At 37.6% G+C, this 22,887-nt stretch overlaps 1 protein-coding gene across 2 annotated transcripts; it reads right to left on the bottom strand.

Moving 5' to 3' along the window:
* Positions 1 to 4,327: 4,327 nt before the first annotated feature.
* LOC113298375 (65-kDa microtubule-associated protein 6-like) lies at positions 4,328 to 10,524 on the bottom strand. 2 transcript variants are annotated; one of them, XM_026547100.1, is made up of 12 exons: positions 9,914 to 10,524; positions 9,206 to 9,409; positions 7,913 to 8,182; positions 7,610 to 7,825; positions 7,379 to 7,534; positions 7,145 to 7,304; positions 6,896 to 7,047; positions 6,589 to 6,676; positions 6,435 to 6,508; positions 6,228 to 6,302; positions 5,791 to 6,143; positions 4,328 to 4,764 (listed from the first exon to the last, which is right to left on the bottom strand). In XM_026547100.1, the coding sequence occupies exons 1-11, from the start codon at positions 9,992 to 9,994 to the stop codon at positions 5,808 to 5,810; spliced, it is 1,812 nt and encodes a 603-aa protein (XP_026402885.1). In that variant the 5' UTR covers positions 9,995 to 10,524; the 3' UTR covers positions 4,328 to 4,764; positions 5,791 to 5,807. The 2 variants fall into 2 exon arrangements, with proteins under 2 accessions (XP_026402885.1, XP_026402886.1); XM_026547101.1 differs by having other exon boundaries at positions 5,795 to 6,143; positions 9,914 to 10,523.
* Positions 10,525 to 22,887: the final 12,363 nt, after the last annotated feature.

Here is a 22,887-nt window from a genome sequence, read left to right as displayed (position 1 = left end):
GGCACGCCATTAGAAATGGCATATCATTGAAATAAGAGCACGCGCCATTAGGAATGGCGTATTGACTTCGTTGACCGGTCCACACGCCATTTGTAATGGCGTGTCAGGGTTACATCCTGAAACACGCAGCGACTCTTCTTCTCTTCTCCTCTTCTCTTCTTCTCTTATGTATGTTTAGTTCTTTCAACAAAAAATAAGAAACGGGTTAAGAAGATTATATGGTGTGTCATAACAAATTGGTGGGTGTTTAGGTATAATCTCAATAGGGTTTGTTCCAGCCGGTAAGGGGAAGCTTTGGGTGGTATTTTTGTTGATTTTCATCAACAAATCAAAACTAGGTAACAATTTTAATTTTGATTGATTTTCGTTATTTGTTGTTCATGATAGTTACTCATAATCGTGGGATTGAATTGCTTATGTTGTCATGGAATAGTAGCACAAAGTTTTAGTTGATTTGAAAATTATTCTTTGAAATTAGGGTTTTGGATATTTGGGTTAATTTAGGTGAAACACAAATTATTTGATTGATTGAAGTTGAATCCTCCAATGGCGTTATTTGATTGATTGTAGTCGAATTGGGCATATATAATGTGTGGAAGATTACATGGGTGAATATGATGTTGACAATATGATTTTGTTTGATGTTTTCATATGGGGGTTGTTCATACGTAATGTGAATTTGATTGTGCATAGATAATACCGGTGGATGTTTGTTTGTTATTAAAATTTTGATTGTGGTTATTGTTTGTTTTAGGAAATTATGGAGCATATCAATTTGTCTAGGTTTGAGAAGTTATCTGAAATATCTCAAAATAATGTCCGTTTACAGCATAAATGTGAGAACTTGAAGCATAGACGTTTTAAATTTAGGGGTAGCTGGACCACGGTAAATGATTTTTACCAGATTGTGGTTGCTAATAACCTTCGTGCACTGCTCTTGCTTCATATGTGTGGCTTTTCTTCCGTGTTTCAATTTAAATTTAAGTATGCGGATAATGGATTAATTGAAGCTTTACTTGAGAGGTGGTGGAAGAAGACTAGAACCTTTCATTTCCGTGAGTTTGAGATAGGTTTGACCCCTCTAGATTTCTATCGGTTGACCGGTATTCCAATTGGAGGAGGTAAACCAATCCCACAATTACCAATCGAAACACCCACGTCTGAAGAAATTATAGCTATGGATGATAAATATTTCCGGGGTGTGTTAGATCATTTGGCAGTTAGAAAATATTTGGAGAAGAAAAGTGGCGATTATGAGTCAAAAGCACTTACCATCCGTCTTTCTCACTTGGCTAATTACATTGTAAGTAGGAAACCTCCTGCTGATAACACCGATATTTCCGATGATTTGACTAGGATGTTCTTGCTTTGGTGTATTGGGTCTTTTTTGATTCCCAACTGTACCGGTACAGTAGATAAACGGTGGTGTTCAGTGTTGGATGATTTGGAAGAGGTAGGTTCTTATGATTGGGGTACTCCAATTTTGGGTAATTTGTATAAACATATGGATGAATGGAGTTCGTGCGTACGATCAGATATGGGTGGGATGTGGATGATCTTAGAATTCTGGTATTATTTTTATTTTCGTAATTGTCAGCTTGTTCTAAAAGACGACCTAGAAGATGATAAACTTGATGCACACCCAGCTATTTTTATGTTGTTCTAATGTACTATGAGGTTTAAAATAAAAGTAGTTATTTCAAAAGTTGTGCGTTACTTGTTGCAATAAGTAAGAAAACACATAACATCATAAACATTTGACGATTTCGAACAAACAATATTAACCACGCATAAACATCTCAAGAGAACAAGATTTTATTTTATATGTGAGTACCAAAAAAATAATTGGCCACGAAATGTTTGAAAGGTTGCCCTAATTCCGCCTCATACATGGCCATCGCCTGGGCACGATTACCATTTGCAAGAACCCGATACTGCCTAAAACGACCACAAATCCTTTTTAGCATGCTAACGCGGTGTTGGATACGTATAGCAGAATACCAAATGCTTCCATTCCCAATTTAAATCAAAAATTCTTCCCTCACTCGACACCAAAACGCCATACCCGCCTGAGGATTTTTTGTATCATGATCCATATCTACAAACTTACAATAACTTATGACTAGAGCGTTATCTTCATGCATTGTAAATCGTGGCATCGTGAGTGATTATTGTGGTGGAAATAAAATAGGTGACTTCAAAAAATTGGGAGGAAAAATACTTTATCTATTGGTTGAGTTTAGAGAGCACTAAACCTCCAGAGATAATTGAATTGTGACACGTTCTTCAAAGATTTATAATAAAATTCTACAATGGGTTTAAACGTAATTTTGAAATCCTACAAAGGAATATATTTGAAATAAGGGGAACTTGCAAGCAAGAGGTGTCATCACTTGTCGGCCATTATTTTGCATGCCATTTTCTGTTGCGTGATTTATTTCTGTTATCTGGCAGATAAAGACTGATATATAGTACAACAGATTAGATGTGGAATAGTAGTGTCTCTGACATCTTCAATCATCACCCGTCACAGTGTGTTTTCAAATCACACCCGATGGAGTTGTCCACCACTTGGATGTCAGACAACAGTGTATAGATGAGCATTGAATTATGCAGTTTTCCCTTTTGATTTGTTATCATACACGTGGAATGGAATAAAGTGGTTTGGGATCTGGTGGTTGGGGAGTTTGACGACTTAGGTGCAAATATTTACCGAAGGAAATGTGTTTACCAACACGTTGGTCGCTGGATGAAAAGGAGGTTTTAAATAACACAAACATAAAGAAACTCAAATAAACATTAACATACATAAAAAACGTAAATAGCACACAGTACATAAATCATAAACATTACAACAGACCGGGCGTCATTGACCCGAATAAAACACATGATTAAACATTACATCATAAACACAAAATATAACACCATAAATCAAAGAGCAAACTCAAATGTACTTACTCGGCCCATTCCACCAAATGACAGCCAGGACATTCCCATAAATGTGCACCATAGGTATTCTTATCTTTAGAACGATGCAGTTTCATAAAAAAACCTACATCCAGTGACTGGGCATGACGCCCCCTTTTCATGTTCAACCTTAATCATCCCTTTTTGTTTGAAGTTTTTGCAAAGTTCGCTAATCTTTTTATCATATCTGGACTTGATTGCATCCTCCAACCACTGAGCTTCTTCACGACAATTGTCGAATTGGCAACGAAGGTACCTACTTTGTCCAGGTCCCGATTCTAGTAACAATTTGATGCCAGCACAACCCTTTTGCGGGCACTTGGAATACATCCAAGGGCATTGCATGGCTGAATGGTCATCAAGGAAACAGAGCGGACAAATTTGGTTTGCTTCTACACACACAATTTGTTTTCCCTTGCGATTATAATCCATTTTTAATCGGGTAGACAAGAAGGATCGCCACTAATTTTATGGTGTATTTCTTTGAGTGGTTGATGGAGTGTATTTATAGGAAATAATTGTTATTATTTATCAATGAAATCCCCTTTTACAGAATCTTGCTGTTACAGTGTGTTGATAAGGATAACGAGATTTTTATCCGAAGTTGTGGTGAAAAACAGTGTGTAGATGACTTAAATTGAGTGGTCTGAGTGCTTTCAACTACTAAATTGGGATATGAGAAAGTATACGTAAATAACTCGTCGTTTAACATTACAATGTAAACCGGTGTAGGAACCTGGTAGAAAGTATACGCACATAGTTTGTCGTATAACCTGCGGGTGTAAACAGGGTGTTAGAGAAAAAAGGTCAAATAAGTATAAATACGACGCGCCATTTGTAATGGCGTTACCAGTGGACGCCTTTTGAAATACTGTGCCGCGCCTTTTCTAACGACGTACGAGGGAACAAAATTTTCGAATATGCTACAACACGCCTTTTGTAATGGCGTATAGCACTTTTTGGGTGCGCCATTTCTAATGGCGTGCCTGGATTGCACCCAGATTAGATCCAAGCAATCGCTTGGATCAATTGGGAATCAGGCTAACAATGACACATTAGACCACGCTTTTTCCTCCAAATCCTGGATCTTGGAGTACCATTAGACTAAGTCTAATGACATAATGGCTTCCAGCATTAAAGCCGACGTCAAATTACCGGTAAAAGCAAGTTGGACAAGCAGATGTCCGAGTAAAGTTCATGTACACGGCAGATAGAGTTGTATCGGAGAGTTATGATTCTTAAGAAGTTCATTCTTTGCATCATACTTCGTTATTACTTTTCACGTTTGATTCACGGCATGTTTCTAAGTGGCCGTAATACACAGACAGTTTTATAGTGAAAAGAAGAAAACAATACACAATACAGTGAATTTGGCTCCTAGAAATTCTTCCAAATTTTGCAGGGTTAGATATGCTTAAGAGAATACAAAGACGAGTTACCTGAACAATGTAATACATTTTTTATATACATTAATTGTAGTGCAACACATCACAACAAACAAAACCACGGTTAGACATGCTTAGTCAGTACAATAAAACAAACACCTAGAGTATATAATTAGCCCAAATGAAACCCATCACCTCCAAACTATCAACTTAGTTCAGTACGTGGCCACGCTGCTTTTGAGCAAAACGTTTCCTCAAATGTCGAATTACGTATCATTCCTCAAACTGATGCGCCACAAATTCACAACCAAACACTAGTGTACAATCTTGTTTTTATTCACAAAGCCATCTCCAATCAAGTAAGTTCTTTCTTCTAAACTCTAGATGTAGTTTCCTGTTCATATTGGTACTCCTGCAGAAATTTAAGAGTGAACAATCGTGAGACATAATTTCACAGCTTAGCCAGTAAAGAGTGAAAAACTGTAACACATACTAATATAATTCACAGGTTGGCTAGTAAAGGGAGCAATACTGGCCAAATCAGAGCACTCAAAGCAGGTTCTTTAAGAAATATATTATGATTGGAATGTAGACTTTTTGTGTTTTGCGCTACAAATCTCCATATGGTCAGATTAATCTTTTTTATATTATGTCAAGTCAGATTAGTCGTACTCTGCATTAAGGCATGTTCATGGTTTTAAATCATGCATTAAGACTAGCTTATTGTTAATGCCAGATAAGGTTATAAAGCTTAGCATGACATGTCCTTTAGCTTGACATGTCATATGAGGTGTCCTTTGTAGCCATGAGATGTCTCTCCAACTCATGATAGAAAGGTTGAGAGACATGTGGCAAGCATGACTAGGACACTCATCTAGCCTCACATGTTTTCCTTAAAGAAAATCTGTTTTTATCCATCATGAAGTAATGTGATGAGAAAGTTGATAACAGGTCATGAAGGTTAAGTGTCTTGTTTTTCTATTTCCTTGTTCTCAACTTGTTTTGATATGAACCATATGTAGTGTGTTATTGCTATATATGGTGCTGGTTTTGTATGCCAATCCTAGGTTCAAGTATAATTTCAGCATGTTGTTAGATTTATATGAAGTTCAGTACTAAAGCATAGAGGTTATGGAGCCGAAATTCCAACATGGAAAGGCAAATGTGTTATCATATGGGGTCAAATAGATCCATGTGTAGCTTGAAAAATTGAAGAATGAAAATCCTACTGGTTTAAATGAGTCTCTTTTAGAAAGAGGGGCAATTTGTATTTCGCCCGGACCTAAATCAGCCTGGAATCACCAGACACCCGAGTCGGAGTCCAGTCATTCCAACCGCCAGTGCTTGTGCACACTGGACAGTTCTGCCGATGATATTGGAGACTTGAAAGCATTAAAATGATTCACAGAAAATATGATCAAGTTAAGGAAGCAATTACCCACAATGTAGATGCATTCAGCCCAGAGGAGGAGAGCCTGGCTCAGAACCATAGATTGATGCGTAGGACATTGTATCTTCTTTGGAAACTGAGACGAAATTCAGTGGAACAGTTGTCATCCTCCTCATTTCCTTGAAATTTCCATTATGACGCCCAGATCTGGAACGAGGTGTGAGGAGCTCAGGAGTGGCACTACCAACAGAGACTCGTCTAGGTGTGGCAGGCATAGATCCATTTCCAATTGTACGGTATCCATTTGCTTGCCTGAAGCTGTTAGTTCTTCTTGGGCTAGGTTTAGATCCATACATAGATTCTTTCTCTGTAAGAAGCAGGTCTTGTAACTTTTTCTGATCCTGTAAAGAGGACGGGTCAATCGAAGGTTTAGTATCAACTCTTCCAGAAAAGAACATGGGTCCAAAATGTAATCAGAGCAATACCCGATATCGCCTTTTCTCCTCTTCTTTATGTTGTCTGTTTATTTTATAATCTTCCAACATCTCCACAAGTCGAATCTGTGAAATTTTATAAGCATATAACATTAATACATTACAAGCTTGCCAATAGTCGAAACTGGTGAAGTTTTATGAGCACAACACAAGCTTAAACTGCAGGAAGAAAGAGAGCGCAGGCAACAAGAAACTCACTCCATCGTACAGAAACATTGATCTTCTTTCATTTTCCCAGGACAAGGTTTTGTTGATTAAACTGTCAACTAGGGCTGAAGATGAGTAACATGTTAGAGTAGCAGAAAAACTAGTGGAGCCCCCTAAGTATGACTACCTCTAGAAAATAACGAACCTGGGATTTTGGTAACAGTCACTCGAGCTCGTTCAGCACGTTTAAGATTTATGTGTGCTCCTCTTCCAGCACTGTAACGATTGTCATCCTGAAAAACCAAAACAGATTTTTGAAGCATAATTAGCATTCAGATGCTTTTAACACCTAGAGAAATTCTGAACCGCAAAGCGAAACCATACACTTGTAATTGCTTTATTTGGAAACAGTACATCAAGTCCCACATTCTGTTTATACCAAAAAATGGAGAATGACAATTCCTTGTTATCCCACATGGCTACATATGACAAATACAGCTAAGCATACTTACTTGGTTATAGTCTTCAAGCCATCTTTCTTCATCACAAGCTGAGAGCCATCTATCTATTTTCTCCATCATTTCTTTTCTGTTCCCAGCCTCGTCTTTTGCTTTAGTTACCTGTCCTTCAATGTTAGCTAGAAGTTCAGAAGGATCCACAAGACCTGGATAGATTGATAGAGATACAGAGAGATCAGCATTTAAGTACCATAATCATAAGAATATAATCATTTCGCTATATTGTAGTTAATAAGCCCATACCGGAGTCTATCATTGCAGTAGTCTTCTCAGGAGAAGTGCTTGTATCAGGCTCAATATGTGCTCTTCGGCATATATCCTCCAACTCTAATCTCCGTTTGATAACTAGTTCCTTCATTCTGCTGGCTTTTAGTTTAGTGAGACGCTCCACCTCCGCAGCTGCCTGTACAGAGAATTAGTTTGATCTAAGAATCTGTTCAAAAGCATGTAAAAGCACGTAGGAATAAAAATACAAACCTCCTCAATAATGTCTACTGATAGAACACCAGATTCTGTAATTTGTGCTTCTGACATGCCAATAATGAACAATGTCGTCCGGAACCGACTCCTTTCCTCTTTGGGTGAATCCATCAAGTTCCACAGTTCTGAAAGTGATGCCATGACAGCTTTCAACTGCATTGGAAATTGGCATTTGAATAACCTTACAGATAGGACATCAAGCACAAATTAGGAAAAATTGTGCTTTACCTTCTGAATGCGAGTTCTTCTTTCCTGTTTTAACTTGACAATTGCCTGGTCCAGACCTTCTAATGTTTGATTACTGATGTTTGTTGAATTTCCGGGACCTGCCTCATTTAAGCTTGGATGTACTTGACTCACGGTCTTTCCGAAATCCAATCCAAGCACACCACATAGAGTATGCACTTCATTTACATAATCTAGAACTTTACGTAGTCGGTCAGACTGCAGAAACAGGGTCAATGGTGATGAAGGAGCAAAAATAATAAAAGCTAAGCACTTAATGCCAAAGTCACTTCTAACTAGACATACCTTTTCCTTTTGAAGTTCAAGGAGATTTGCTTGATATTCATTTAGCTTTCTAACAGATAAATCTTGTTCAGCCAAATCAACTGCAGAACCTGTAGTAGTACCATTGAGATGACTATATTCTGAAATTTCTCCATTGATCATCTGAATCTGTGCCTTTATCTCGCTAAATTGTTTCATTCTTTCATCTTTTTCTATTCTCAGATCTTCTAATAGCGGTGTGATAGATGACAGCTGATCTTTCAACGATGTTGACCTTTTATCTGCTTGGATCTGCATTTTCGAAAAAATATCAGTAGCTGGATGGAAGACACAGTAGTCAATGCATCCAAACATTTAAACTATTAGAAGTTAAATCTCATTTGACAACAACTGAAGCTTGAACACCTAAAACTGAAGAACCTACACTACAAATACAAGTAATGACTAGATATGAAATTGAGAATCTTACTTTAGTCGTCTCACACCAAGGAAAACAAAGAAATAGATTTGAAAACTACTTTAATGACAATACCCCAGTCCAGTCGATAACTACATGCAGAGGCAGGGCAACACAACCAGACCAGTACTGTAATTTTCCTGGTACACTGACCTCTAAGGTTACTCTACAATTGGTGAGAGATAATAATGACATTGATATTCAGTATCATTCCATTGATACGCCTCGAGGCCTGCACCTTGTACATTTTCTAAAACCATATACAAAAAGTTTGAGATGGGTGTATGCTTGCTGACGCAATAAACCTGATACAGCAATATCTAAATACGTCCAACCTAAATGTTGGAAAAAGTTCTGGGACACATACTGATACTTGACAGGGTAAAGTCTTTATATCACTCATATCATCAGTAGAACTATCAATTATCTTGCTTCGGAATTGGACGTACTCTCCTACTATCACTTACACTTTAACCTTGCAATACAAGAAATATCCAACAGAACCCCAACATACAAGGTCGTAACTAAACAATGACATTCAATTCACACAGCGAATTCAACTTGCATATAACCTAAGCACTGACTATTTGTTGTTCGTCATTCATATTTCATAACTAGCCCGTACACAGTAACCAAATAAAGCTGAATAGGAAACACTGATTATACTTGTCACCAACCATATATTATGACAATATACAGCAGCACTAAAATGAGTTGGCAATCCTCATATACAGCACTAAATTGATGGTGCCAGCCATGCAAACAAAGCAGAGGTGGTTGGTTCAATAGTGAAACACAGAAGTAAAGAAGCAAAATCATATATTTTATCTTTCTTCAGAGATTGGTCAAATACATACCCGAGAATGAAGATTAAGCTCTCCAAGAGAAGCCATGAGTATAGCTAGCTCAGCTTCTTTAGCCGCAACAGATTGATGAAGGCGTGCCTTGGCGTTGCTTGCCTCCTCAACTTTTCTTCTGTATAACTCTAGACAATCTCTTTCAAGTTCCATTAACATACTGTCCTTGTCAGCTTCACTCTCACCCATCTCATGCCATATATTCTGAATTACACACAAATTAACCCACATAAAGTTAAGAATTTTAGACATCAGAACCAATAATGCTAAATTCGAAATTCAAAAATAAAAAGGAAAAGGACCAAATTTTTTACATATGCAGCCTTCTCAGGAACACCCATGAAGAAAGAAGCATTCTTTGAACTAATTTCACCTTTTTTTTTGGTGTCTGTATAATTTCTTTCCTAAGAATTTACAGGAAGAGGAAAAATTTCATCTTGATCGTATAACTTATTAATGGTCTTTTATTATGGTAACAAAATGTGGGTAGAAACACCATATATACCAAAACCTTGTTCTTTCCCAACACTAGCCATAAAAAAACAGACAAAACTTAAACAAGAAAAAAAAACAGACAAAATTTAAACAAGAAAAAAAGCATACAAAATTTAAAGAAGAAAAATCATGATGAGTGAGTGAGTGAGAGAGAGGGTCTAATGATTTTGTGAGAAGTAAAAATCATAGAAGAAGGAAAGGAAGTAGGGCCACCTGAAGTTCTCTGAGTAAAGCACCGCAACTGGTTTCCATCAAATGAACACTTCTGTTGAGCGGGCTCCCAAGCGCCTGCATTATTTGTACGTTTGCTGAGCCAAGAATCACTTTGCCTCCAGAAAAGGGAGAATTTAAGCTGGACTTGTATCAATATTCAAGAACAGAACATAGAATTGAATGAAGAAGAGTGAAAACAGAGGAGAAACACAGAGATAACTCTCTTCTCCTGTAAGGTTTTGTCAGATCTGAACCTTTAAAGAACTTACAAGAAGAACAGAGCATAGTAGGTAGAGGAAGAGAAATTAAAACATGAAACTGGAGAAATTTTCAGAAGAAAAGAAAACCACCATTAATTAAAGACGACTTCAATTATGTAAAAAAGAGTTCAGAGAATCTCAAAAAACAAAAAGTCGCCATTAAAGACCTTTTAAAGAGGAGAAAACTGTACTCAAAGAGTGAGTGAGTGAGAAAGAGACAAAATAGAGCATTAGGGTTTTTAGAAAATTGAATGAACAATTTGAACTAACTTTAGTGGGCATTTCTGGGGTTTGCCCTTTTCTTTTCCAAATACTATAATTGAATATTTTGAATTTGTTTTATTTACTTATACTTTTCCGTTTTGGAATAGCTGCGTAGCAAACTTTATTTGTAAGATAAAATATAAAATAATAGAAAACAGAGGTAGAGACGTAGAGTACAGAGTGGAAGAATGGAAGATAGTAAAGTCCAAGTCACAGTCAGCCCCTTCTTCTTAAAAAAAACTGGAGTCCTTTTAGCATATGTATATCGTCCCATCGGCCTGAATGATACCCTGACCAAAATTATTCATCACCTGGACGGCTATGATACAGTTAAGTTGGTACAACAACTGTTCCTTGCTGTTCGAACTTCGAACTTATAATGAAAATGTTGGGAGTTGGGACCAAGGAATCTTTGAGATGACAGCACGAGTAATAGGAACCAAACCCCTTTTTATTTACAGTGGTGATTGTATCTGTATGGAACTGGAAGACAGTTGGTATTGATGTTCTGTACATCTCAACCGTCCACTAGCTGTGAAACATTTGGTAGATTTTGCATTTTATAACCAGATATTTGGTAGTGCACGTGGGATGTCGGTATTGAAGGCCCTGTTGAGGATATGAACAACCAAAGCCGAGACTAGTTAGCAACTAATTTATTTATAATCCGGCGGCGGGACGCACAAAATGATTGTATAAAACCATTAGTAGTAATAAAGAAATTCATAAAGAAATTCATAAAGAAATTGCTTCCCCGCGGACCATATCATAAACCTTTTACTTGCCGTTTTTGCTAGTTCAGGGAATTGAATTTTTTGTAATCCAATTTCGGAGAAATGTGGACGATTCCTTGATCCAAACAACACACATTGACTTTATTTATTTCAGAATTTTGATTCTTAAGTTTATTCCTATGTACAAGGTTAAAAAAAACTGTTTGACATATCAGGTGGTATGACAAGTGAGTTGCGGCATTATGACAAAATCACTGAGCGATAGAGATTCTAGCGAACGAAAAAGTTAATATCGCCAACGATTGAGTCTTTATCGCTAGTGCTACCAAGAATATCGCTCGATATTAACTATATCGCCAATGTTCGAATTAAAATCGCCAATGGTCGACATTGTATCTCCTATAAATACCGTACCATCCTCTCATTCCCCTTCAGACCTTCACATCTTCCGTCCTCTTCTCTTCTCTAGTTTAACAAAACTTTCTTTAGTTTTACTTCCTAAACAAATATGAGTGAGAAAAAAAAAAAGAAACAGAAAACTCAAAGGATCTACTAGTACCTCAGCCAGCGGATTAAGTTATGTTGTGGATCAAGAATATGATTTTCAAAATGTTTGACAACTAGTTGGCGATGGTGCACTCCCTATGCACATATCAGGTAATCCGGAACGAGTTAATTCAGTTAATCTAAGAGGTAGGTGGTCTGAGTTCCGTACGGTGTTCATGTTACTATCCTTGGCAACATTTACATCATATACAACCTAGAAACCACATGACTCAAATAATTCAAGTTATATTCGAACAATGCTGAGAGACTACAAACACGTTCTTTTTCAAATATTTTGAATGCGGTAAGTATGTTTTTTATTTTAATTAAATTTTTTGATTATGTTTTTGTTTTATAAAGTTCAACGAACTCTAGTTATGAATATGTTCTTAAATAGGAATTACACCGTCATATTTGTACATGTTAACGGGAATTCCATGTGAAGGAAACTTACTGCCATTTAAATGACTGAATTTGTTATCAGAAGATATATGGAAATGAAACAGCGGGGGTCTAACAACCACACCCAATATTTCATTTAATTAGGCAATATGTATGGACTAACTCCAATATAATTCCAAGAGAATCAATTAGACAGTCAGACTCAATCAAGGAAAATATACAATCCTGTTAAAGGGGCGGGTGGTTCCATTGGAGGGGGAGGCAAGGGTGATATCAATGTCCCTATTATTGGTTAGGGGGTGTCCTATAGGGGTTGTTAATTGAATAGATTACCCTTTTCACCTCAAATGGACTAATTTACCCTTGCTTTTTTGGTTGAAAAGACTGAATTGTCCTTCCCCATTATTAATCCAATTGAATCTGAAAATCAAAACAGTTTTTTTTTCAACTTTACTTCATCTTCTCTTCTCCTCCTCTCCACCATTAAAACTGATTTTTCATCGTCCTCTTGGATTAATCGGCGATTTGAAAAATTGATAATCGTTGATTGGAAACTATATTAGAGATGCCGAAGAAGAAGGTTGACGAAGATTGTAGCCGTTCTAATGAACCAAATCCTCCATTAGGTCAAGAACATCAATTTGAAACTCCTCAACCGTCAAAATCAAGCACAATGACCTTTATGAGGTATGTATCGAAAAACCCAGTTAGGGTTTAGTTTATTGTGTTGATTTAGTTAGTTTTGTATCAAAAATTAGGGTTTTGGATCGAAATTGAAACTGAAATTTGTGTGTTGCATGTGAGTTACGGTTGATAATTACTCCAATTTCAACCGTAACTATGGTTTTTGTTGATGTACAGTTCGTAATAACTGAAATACCAACCGTAAGTTCTTGAATTTATGAGAAATTGTTCAGTTACGTTTTTTCTTTGCAACCGTAAGTAGCTTACGGTTGGTCTCGTGTGTTGAGTTACGAACCGTACATTGTTCTGTGACTTTCATTTGGTATCTACGGTTTGTAATTCCATCAATGTTATCAATCGTATTTGAGTTACGACGTGTAACTCAACATTCATTACCAACCGTAGAACATCCTGTATGTTAGTATTTGGCCAAAGAAAACTTACGGTTGAAAACTAAGATAAAATACCAACCTTAGTTTAGTTACGGTTGATCTCGATACATCAGTTACCAACCGTATCGTTGATATGGTTGGTCTCGATTCACTATTTACCAACCGTGTGAGTGGTACGGTTGGTCTCTGTTCCTTGGTTACAAACCGTAACTATGCAGGCTCACCATTTTGTTTTGTTTTTTGTTGTCTATATTATTTGTTTTACCCTTACTAAATCAATCAATTGTAATGCTTGTGTAGGAAGAAAAAGAGAGGAAATGACTTAACCCCGATTGATCATACGCCCGCCCCTCGCGGTGACAAGCATTTAGGGGTTAATAATAGAGGTATCCACAAGAATGAGAAGATGATGAAGAATAAGTTTGAAATTAAGTTGAGGGAACAACCTGTGGCTGAATCTGGAGTTGAGTTAGAAGGAGTGGAACATAATGATCAAGAAGAGGTCGGAGTCGAAACTAACCGTGAAGGCAACGAAAATGAAATTGGGGAGGAAGAAACTAATAATGATGAAGATGAAGAAGAATCTAAAGGAACCGATGATGATGGAGGGGAGGAAGAGGAAGCAAATGATGAAGAGGAGGAAGATGAAGAAAATGATGAAGAGGAGGCCGATGAAGAAAATGATGAAGAAAAGGAAGATGAAGAAAATGATGAAGAAAAGGAAGAGGAAGAAAATGATGAAGAGGTAGAAAATGATGAAGAGGTAGAAAATACCAAGGGAAAAGAGGTAGTTGTAGCTGCACCTCCAAGGCAAAAGAAAGAAAAGAAGCCGAGAAAGGAGCCCGCACCGAAAGGGATGCATATTCCTAAAGGAAAAGATTTATTGTTGCCACCGAAGAAGAATAAAAGACCTTGGGGCGAGGCCCCAGATAAGTCTTCAATCTTATTTGGTTATACCGGTTCCTGGTCCGCAAAAGTCTGTCAGACAAGGGTATGTATTTTGTTACTTTTCTTAAAACATTCATTATTTTGATACATTTTGTTGTTTATTTCAGTTCACCATAATATGCTTATATTTTTGTATATTTGTTTTCTTATGACCACGCAAGATGCATTAAATTGCTCAAGCGTCAAAGGGGTAAACATTGGCCATTAAGTCAAGAATGTGCTTTGGTTCGCAATCTAGTGGCTAGTACAGGACTAGGGCCTGGAATTCTTCACCTTCAATCGGAGTATGATAGTGTTGTGGTCTCTGCCTTCAGGGAACGATATTGGCTTGAAACCTATACGTTTCATCTTCCATTTGGAGAGATGACAATAACATCGGACGATGTGAAGCAAATTACTGACCTTGAAGTTGAAGGACAATCTGTGTTTGAAGGTTTCGACGAAAACATGTCTTGGACTGACCTTTATATCCTTGTTCAAGAAACACTTGGGTGGGAGAAAGATGAAACTGAGATGGAGTTTCAGTTGGCTGGTGGTTATGACCCTGCTGAACCACATAAACCAAAAATCATCAAAAAGTTATTGTTGAAGAATCTGAGGACCAAGTTTGAAGGAACAACAACAAAGGAAAGGGCAGGTCAAGTGATGGATGAAACAACAATTAGGCGTATATCCACAGCGTATTTGTTGTTTTCTCGTGGGACCGTATTATTTCCCGATAACTCGGGAAATAGGGTCAATGTTCATTACCTACAACTGTTGAAGAATTTGGACAACATCAAAAACTATTCGTGGGCCACTGCAACCCATGCATATTTACTTGACAGCCTAAGAAAGACCTCTAGGGTTGGAGCTACTGAAATTGCCGGGAATGTGGCGCTTCTAATGGTAAGGTTGGTTACATTTTTCTTTGTTTGTTATATTTTTAGTCATGTGTCAATTGTTTATACTTAATTTATTTTTTAGGCATTGGTTTATGACTACTTTCCGATCCTGAGACCTCCTACTAAGTGGGAAGAACATGATTATGGCCCTACGAGAAAGAAGTTCAAGTTCACTGGCAGACAAATAAGGAACAAAGAGGAGAAGCTCATTCAAATGAGGGAGAAAATAGATGCTTTAACTGTTGAAGATGTTATCTTTGACCCTTATTTGAGGATTGAAAATGGAGTTGATGTTCGTAGGTTCACAGAGACCGCAGGTTACAATGGACCATTGTATCATCCCACAGGTTACGTTATGACCAATCCTCGTCGAACTCTACGCCAAATTGATCATATTCAACAAAGGGTTGTAAAGGAAAACTTCAAATTATCCAAGGAAGGATCCGAGACAAAAGGCCTCACCATTGTGCTCAACTACAGGCCAACTCCAACGGTTGATGCTTGGAACAACCGCCATGAAGAAAGATACCAACTCGCAGCGGGAGAGGCAATTCCTTGTAACAACACGAAAGAAGACACTGCTGATTACATGGGTTGGTATTCTCATTTTGGTCATCAATATGTGATTTATAATGATCCGGAGGCCCAACCATATATTCAAGAGGCTATGGCTCAAAGGAAGGCGGTCGACGAGACTAAAGAGAAAAAAGGTCTATTTGGTTTGACTTGGAAGAAGCTATATTTCATGTCGGTACGTTTTTTTATCCTCATGACTTTGGATTTTAAGATTAATGATTATTATGAAATAACCTCTTAACACTCTTTTTGATATGTGAATAGAAAGGGCGAGGACAAGCTTTGGAAAATAGCATGACTTCATGCATCCATCGTAATGTTGTGCTTAAATCTCATGAACAAAAGATCTTGCAAGACCAAATAAGGAACATGCATAATCCAAACATGGCAGAAATGTATGAGGGGTTGGTCACAGACGAAAGAGGCTTAAAGAGGAGTAGAAACTCTCTTGGAGGTGAGGGTAGTAGTCGTCATCAACCTACATCTAGCAGCAAAGAGACAAATGATGAAGAGGTGGTGCACGGTGTGGGCACTATCCAAAGAGGTGGTCGTGGTCGCGGTGGTCTTCTATTTGTCCTAAAACTCGTGGTGGTGGTCCTAAAACTCGTGGTGGTGGTAGCACCAACAAAAGAGGTCGTGGTGGCCGCCATGCTTAGTTATGGATTTATGTTAGTTGTGTGTGGTTATGAATATTATGAAAAACTAATAGTTGTGTGTTAATTATGGATTTTAGCTTATGAAATTTAGCATATGGATATTAACTATGAATTTGAAGTTATTTGTGTTAGTTATGGATTTAAACTTATGGATATTATCTATGAATTTGAAGTTATTTGTGTTAGTCATGGATTTAAACTTATGTATGTTTGTTTGTGACAGTTTTGGTCTGAAATTTTGAGTTACAGAGTCAATTACGATTGTTAACTATTTTTTGTTATGAACCGTTGCACAGACTGGAACAAGCATTTTTTACTAACTTAAGTTATGGTTCGTAAAAATTTATCGAGACGAACCGTAGAGAAAGTTACGATTGGTAACTCTTTTACCCTAACCAACTGTAAAACATCATGTAACTTATAACTTTGATTACAGTTCATTTTGAGTCACAGTTACCAACCGTAACTCTGTATATTTTGATTTTGACAGGTTTACGATTGGTAATCTTTCCGGCTAAGGAATCGTAACTCTGGGATTCAGTTTTCTCCATAGTTACGGTTTATCATCTCTAAATAATTACGAACCATAACTTTCGAATTCAAAATTTTACAGAGTTACGGTTCGTGAGGTGCTTACAGTTACCAACCGTAACTAAACTTTTGGCATAAAAAAATAATTGTTTGCACTGACATGTCCTTGTGCAATTTGAAAATATAGCCGTTGAGACCTTCAACAACTTCATTTTCAAAAAATAGATCCGTTATTGAAATGTCCTTACACTAACAACTTCATTTTTTTTTGTTATAAATATATACTTATCCTCCTTTCTAGAAGTTACACTTCCACATGAATCATCTCTTACCTTAAACTAGATTATGGCTCTAAACCCTGAATTCACTTTGGAAGAAGATTTATGTATTTGCCGCAACTTTGTTCTATGCTATCCAAAAAGAGGGGAAGAACGACGTCGATGTGGTTTTGTGAGTACAAGTTATTTGAGAATTCTTTTTGAAAACTTTTGTTCCGAAACAGGTAACCCTAATCACCGCGATGGAATTATGTTGTACGTTCGATATGGAACTATTCGGGATAACGTTAAAGAATTTATGGCGTTAGTTCGTATTATGGGTGAAATACGATTAAGGGGTCAAACTGACGCGAAGTTTTAGAGATCTCTATTCAAGAATGGAGAAGGTGGAAAAGGTCTAATTTTCAATACTTACCTCATTTCAACATCCTTAAAGACTTATATCGCACTCGTAGACCCGGATATTAGTATCCTTTTAGGTCGCATGAATGAATGAGTTGTAATGTCATTTATATTTGTAACGGTTTGATGGTTGTAGTGTTGGTTTAGTAATGAACATGGTTTAATGGTTTTAAATTATTTATGATTGCTTTGTATTTGGTGTCGGGGTCAGTTACGGTTAGTAACTAGATTATCGATACCAACCGTAAGTGCAAATGACAGTTAAAATTTGTTTCTAAATCTAGTTACGGTTGGTAACTGTATTATCGGGACCAACCGTAAATGCAAATGGCAGATAAAATTTGTTTCTAGAACTACTTACGGTTGGTGATTGAATCTAGTTACCAACCGTACCTCACTAGTTACCAACCGTAACTTACTCTGAAATCTTTCCAATCATATCACATTTAGTCAAAATACCAAAATACAAAACATAATGTTGTATTTCACCAAGACTTGTAAACATTTAAGCATCCTCTTCATCATCGGTCATAACTATGAATTGCTTCGGCATAGACAACATTATGGCCTTCCATAATTCAATCCTTTTCTCAAATCGATTGCACCAAGTCTTGGGGAGTTCACCGTCACAACCAAATTCCCTCCACAATGGAGGTAATGGGCTTCCTTCATGCAATCAGAGTCCGATGTAATGATTTCCTTCCACATGCCCCATGACAATAGTTTTTGTTGTTGACAAATCTTCGAGAAACGGGTTTCTTGTTAGTGCAAATGTATGGCTCATGGTGTTGGAGATTAAATGAATGACGCAATTGAATGTGTTGGCGAGTAGTTGGCCACATATAGGCATGCGCATCCAATATTCGCTTGTCAAACATATATTTCCGGTTAACCGCCTTTCCATTTTTGTGAAGCTCTCATTTAACACCTCATCAGTTTCATCTCTTTCAACTCTCATCATCAGCTTATAGAAGTCGCAGTAACCACGTAGTTCCTTTAAGCATTTTTGACTTACGTAAGTAACTTGGTCACAACCCCACCCTATCGCGTCTGCAAAGGGTCCAAGTTGCTCCACGAAGACGTGGTAACCATAATTCCCATCACCATGAACATCCTCCGTGGCCTTGATATGATCACGAATAAAGTCGGGGAAAAAACGAAGGTAATATTCATAGAGAATGTGATAGTTCCATCTATATCGGCCATTCTCATCTCTAAATGGTGGTTTAGGCACTCCTTTTATATATATCGTCTCCTTCTCACCACTTGAAGGATTTTTTTCAACCATCGGACTCTTTCCATTGTTCCTTGCTAATTGTTTAACACCAACTTTACCAACAAGTCTTTTTATTGAACTATCTTGGGAGGAAACCTCGGGACCGACATAGGAACCTTTACCTTTAACTCCATCATTTGTTTTCCCACTTTCTTTGCAACCATTTCCTTTAACAACCACTTCCTTTGAAACCTCGGGACCGACATAAGAACCTTTACCTTTAACTCCGTCATTTGTTTTCCCACTTTGTTGTTGTTTAGAGCGAAATATCAGACCTTTTCCTTTAACATTAATTTTGCTTGTTGCACTTTCTTGAGTAGGAAGCTCGGTACATTTTTGTTGTACATTTCGACAGCTTGGTTCTCCTTTATACGCTTGAACTCTTTTTCGTTTGTTTCTACCTTAAACATCATCTTCTTCCATCTCATCCTACGCTTCATATTCCTTTCTCAACCATTCATAAACCGAAGGATCTCTTTTCTTTGATTCTTCCGCCAATTTCCTTGTTTTTTTATTTCCTACGTACCTCTTTTTTTTGGTAGGAGGCCTCCCCTTACTCTTCCCCTTTGGTGGTTCCTTGATATCATACCTAAATTGTGGATATACGAAATCTCTCAAGTTACTCAACCATATTTTCCTTTGGCCTTGGCTTAGTGTAGCATATTTCTCGTCTAGAGCTTGACCAATCTCGGTATCGGCAAACGTTCCTCCAAATTGTTGATCAAAAATTGTTTCACGGAATGATAATTGTTTCTAAAAGGGATCAACATCTTGAATCGGGATCACTTTGTCTTGGTATGTGGCTATAACATGCCGACATGGGAGTCACAAACTTGTCATGTTTGGACAAACACACTCTTCTTCATAATCCCCCAATTCATAATGTTGTACTTCATACATTATCTTATCAATAGCGCGGTGCGAAAATTGATGTGTAATTCCCCTTAGCCACTCATTATATAACCATTTGGTGTGTTGTTTACTTCGGCTTTTTTCAAAAGACTCCGTAACTCTATCATGATCACGGCGAAAATACGAATCCATGGCTTCGAATAGCGTAACTAACCCACCATTACAACTATGAAGTTTCTTCTTCAACCGGTTGTGAGATGACTCCGCCGTACTTGTAGCTTGGTTGTCATAGTGCCTATATTGGTTAGTGAACGCCAATTCGAACTTCTCTTTGTGCGGATCCAACCAATTATCCAAAAAATACTTCACAACACTTGGATAACCTCTTTTCCAATGAGCCACTAACATACGAGCTCTATCCTCATATTCATCCACGGTGATAGAATAGGTCAAGGCTCTCCACTCCGTTTTGAAACTTTCCCATTTTAGTTCCGCCAACTTGTCATCCTTCTTAAATTTCTCTTTGGCATCCTTTTGTTGATGTAACGGTAGTTTCTTTATTCCATCCATTTCGCTTTTTTTGGTTGGACAGACAAGGCGCATGCACTTAGTTTCAATACTTTTCCACAAGTGGAACGTGCAAAGAAGGTTATGAGCTTCCGGGAAAACCCTCCTTATTGCATTCAACAAAGCTTGTTCCTTGTCGGTAATAATCACCTTTGGAGTATATCCCTCTACGTAGAATAGCTTCACTTGGTTTAATGCCCACACATAGCTCTCTTCGAGCTGATCTTTCAAGAAGCAAAAACCAACACTAAAAGGAGCATTAGTAGAAGTTTGCCCTACAAAGTTCAACAACGGCATCTCAAACTTGTTGGTTTTGTATGTGCAATCCATTAAAAGGATTTGATGAGAGCACCGTGCCAACTTCACAAACTCAGGATTAGCCAACAAAAGATGTCTTATTCGTCCTTTCTCATCATCATCGTGGAAAACCGAGTAATTATTCGCCTCCCCCAAATGCCTTAATTGTTGCATATCGTTCCTTTGTTCCTATTTCTTAGCCTTCAATTTTGTTCTTGCATTGCAGATGTTAGCCAAAGTAGAAGCATTTTGTGGGTTTCTTTCCTTTAAGTGGGCGAGGATATCAACGGGCTTCATACGAATTTGTGTCAGTGACTCTACGATCTTCTCTTCTTCTTTGGTAAGGCGTCCAACATACAAATGTGATAGCAAACTCTCCGGTATAGGGTGGTTATGACTACCACATACAACTTTCTCCAAAAACCACCTTTTTGCCGCGTTCCTTTTAAATTGAAGCTTGAAGGGGCATCGGGTCTTCTTAGTGAACGTAGTTTGCTTCATATTTGCCTTTGCTACTTGCACAGTACCCTTTTTTGCGTGACTTCTATGTTGTCCACTACACTCGCAAACCATTTGAAAGGAACTTTCACTAGTCATTACAAACTATGATACACATAATCAACTTGCCTCGTTCTCTAGCCCAATGCTTTGCATCATCTTTTTCCTCCCATGTCTCCTCGGTTAAATAGTGAGAGCTAGAATCTTCGGTGAGAAGTTGATTTGCTAAAGGTTGTTTATACATTAGGGGAGGTACATCCACGATCTGGACAACAATATACCTACATTAGTCTAAACAAGGCAACAAAACGAAAACATATATAAAGCTACGGTTGGAAACGACACAGGAAACACCAACCGTAACAGAGATACGGTTGGTAACTACAATCATTTAGAAACCGTAACTTAACTATGGTTGATAATGGTCCTCCAGTAACAAACCGTAAATAGGGTGAAATGAAAATGAAAACAGACAGAGAAATATACGGTTGGTAAAAACACAGATAACAAACCATAACCAAGTTACGGTTGGTCTCGATTTACACATTACCAACCGTAAAGAGTGCAGTAAATACTGCCATGCGCATAATGAGTTACGGTTGGTAACCACTGAAGGACATATTGATGTGACTCAAAAATGTTGTAGTAAAAAGGTTCGTTGAGACTTGTGAAAGCAAAAGAATTTAGACTTAAAAATTAAAGAAAACTTAACTCAAAATTCGATTTCAAGATATGAGAAAATAACCAAGATACTGATTCCACTGTTACACATGAATGAATGATGGTAAATAACCCAAAACTCTAATTATCTTTAAGTCCCTTATTTTCTTAATTCACAAATAATCAGGCAAATTCTCAAAAATTAATTGTATCCCCTAAGCATAGATTATCTAATCAAAGCATAACCTATCTAATTGAATCAGAACTAATGAAGAAAATTATGCAAACAATTAAAAACTCTGCAAAAGCAGTGATTGAGTGAATTATAATTAAATATTAGAGAAAATATAATAGTTACCAAATTATTCATGCGTGAATAGCTTCCCCATTGCCTTGGTTGTGAGAGAATTAACACATCATCATGTTGGAAACACGCTCGAAAGTCATTATTATTGCTCAAAAATGGTTTACAAATGATGAAAAGGGAGAAATATAATGAAAACCGGGTTTGTAACAGTTATATGTGTTACAACCAGAACGACCCACAATATGTGTCACTGATACTGTAGCAAATAAGTCTGCCTCTGATGTACGACCCTCGGCTGTGAGTCGTTATCACTGTAGAAAAACGACTGTCTTTGCTGTTCTTCGTGTTTTTCAGCTATGCAGCAGCAGAAATGGTGGTTTCTGCAGCTTGATTTTTCGACTCTGTGGTGCTCTATTCCTCTCCCAAACTCTCCGTAACCCTTCAGTGATACCCTAAAAGGCTATTTATACTCAACAGGGACAAGAATCTTCGCTTATTACTCCGGAAAATCCTTCCAATATTCGCCAGTAAAAGAAAATATGTTGGAGATATTTTCTTTCCATTCCTTCACAATCATGCATCTGCAGCTGTCCGACCTTCCTTGTTAATCTCAGTCGTGCTCCAAACACGCTTAGAATGAGTCCCCGGTGAAGTAAAACTCATGCAAGAACATTATCTTCACGTTATTTCCCGTGAATGTCTTCTCGGCCAAACAAACCTCCCTGTTTTCTTTTATCCACAATTACAGCCCAGTTTCACCGGTTCTGATGGACTTACCAGTCCTGTTTAGATGTAACAAGCCCAATCCAATCGATTGTATCACTTGAATCTTCCTATAAATCCTCCAAATCCAAAACAGGGATTATCGGGTTTTAAAAGTTGCACTGCCTTGTATTGCTTCCACACGATTTTCCAGCCAAACTGAATCAATTCTGACGACCATACCATGCCTGTGATGCC

Source organism: Papaver somniferum, chromosome 7 (assembly GCF_003573695.1).
Source record: "Papaver somniferum cultivar HN1 chromosome 7, ASM357369v1, whole genome shotgun sequence".
NCBI lineage: Eukaryota > Viridiplantae > Streptophyta > Magnoliopsida > Ranunculales > Papaveraceae > Papaver > Papaver somniferum.
This window is presented reverse-complemented; position numbering and strand designations above follow the sequence as displayed.

What these genes read in the sequence shown, in the direction of transcription:
- LOC113298375 (XM_026547100.1), bottom strand. Translation starts at nt 9,994, where the DNA reads ATGCAGGCGCTTGGGAGCCCGCTCAACAGAAGTGTTCATTTGATGGAA. An exon ending in AGCTTAATCTTCATTCTCGG is followed by an intron (nt 8,183 to 9,205) that starts GTATGTATTTGA and finishes TCGAAAATGCAG; the next exon opens with ATCCAAGCAGATAAAAGGTC. An exon ending in GAAGAACTCGCATTCAGAAG is followed by an intron (nt 7,535 to 7,609) that starts GTAAAGCACAAT and finishes TTTCCAATGCAG; the next exon opens with TTGAAAGCTGTCATGGCATC.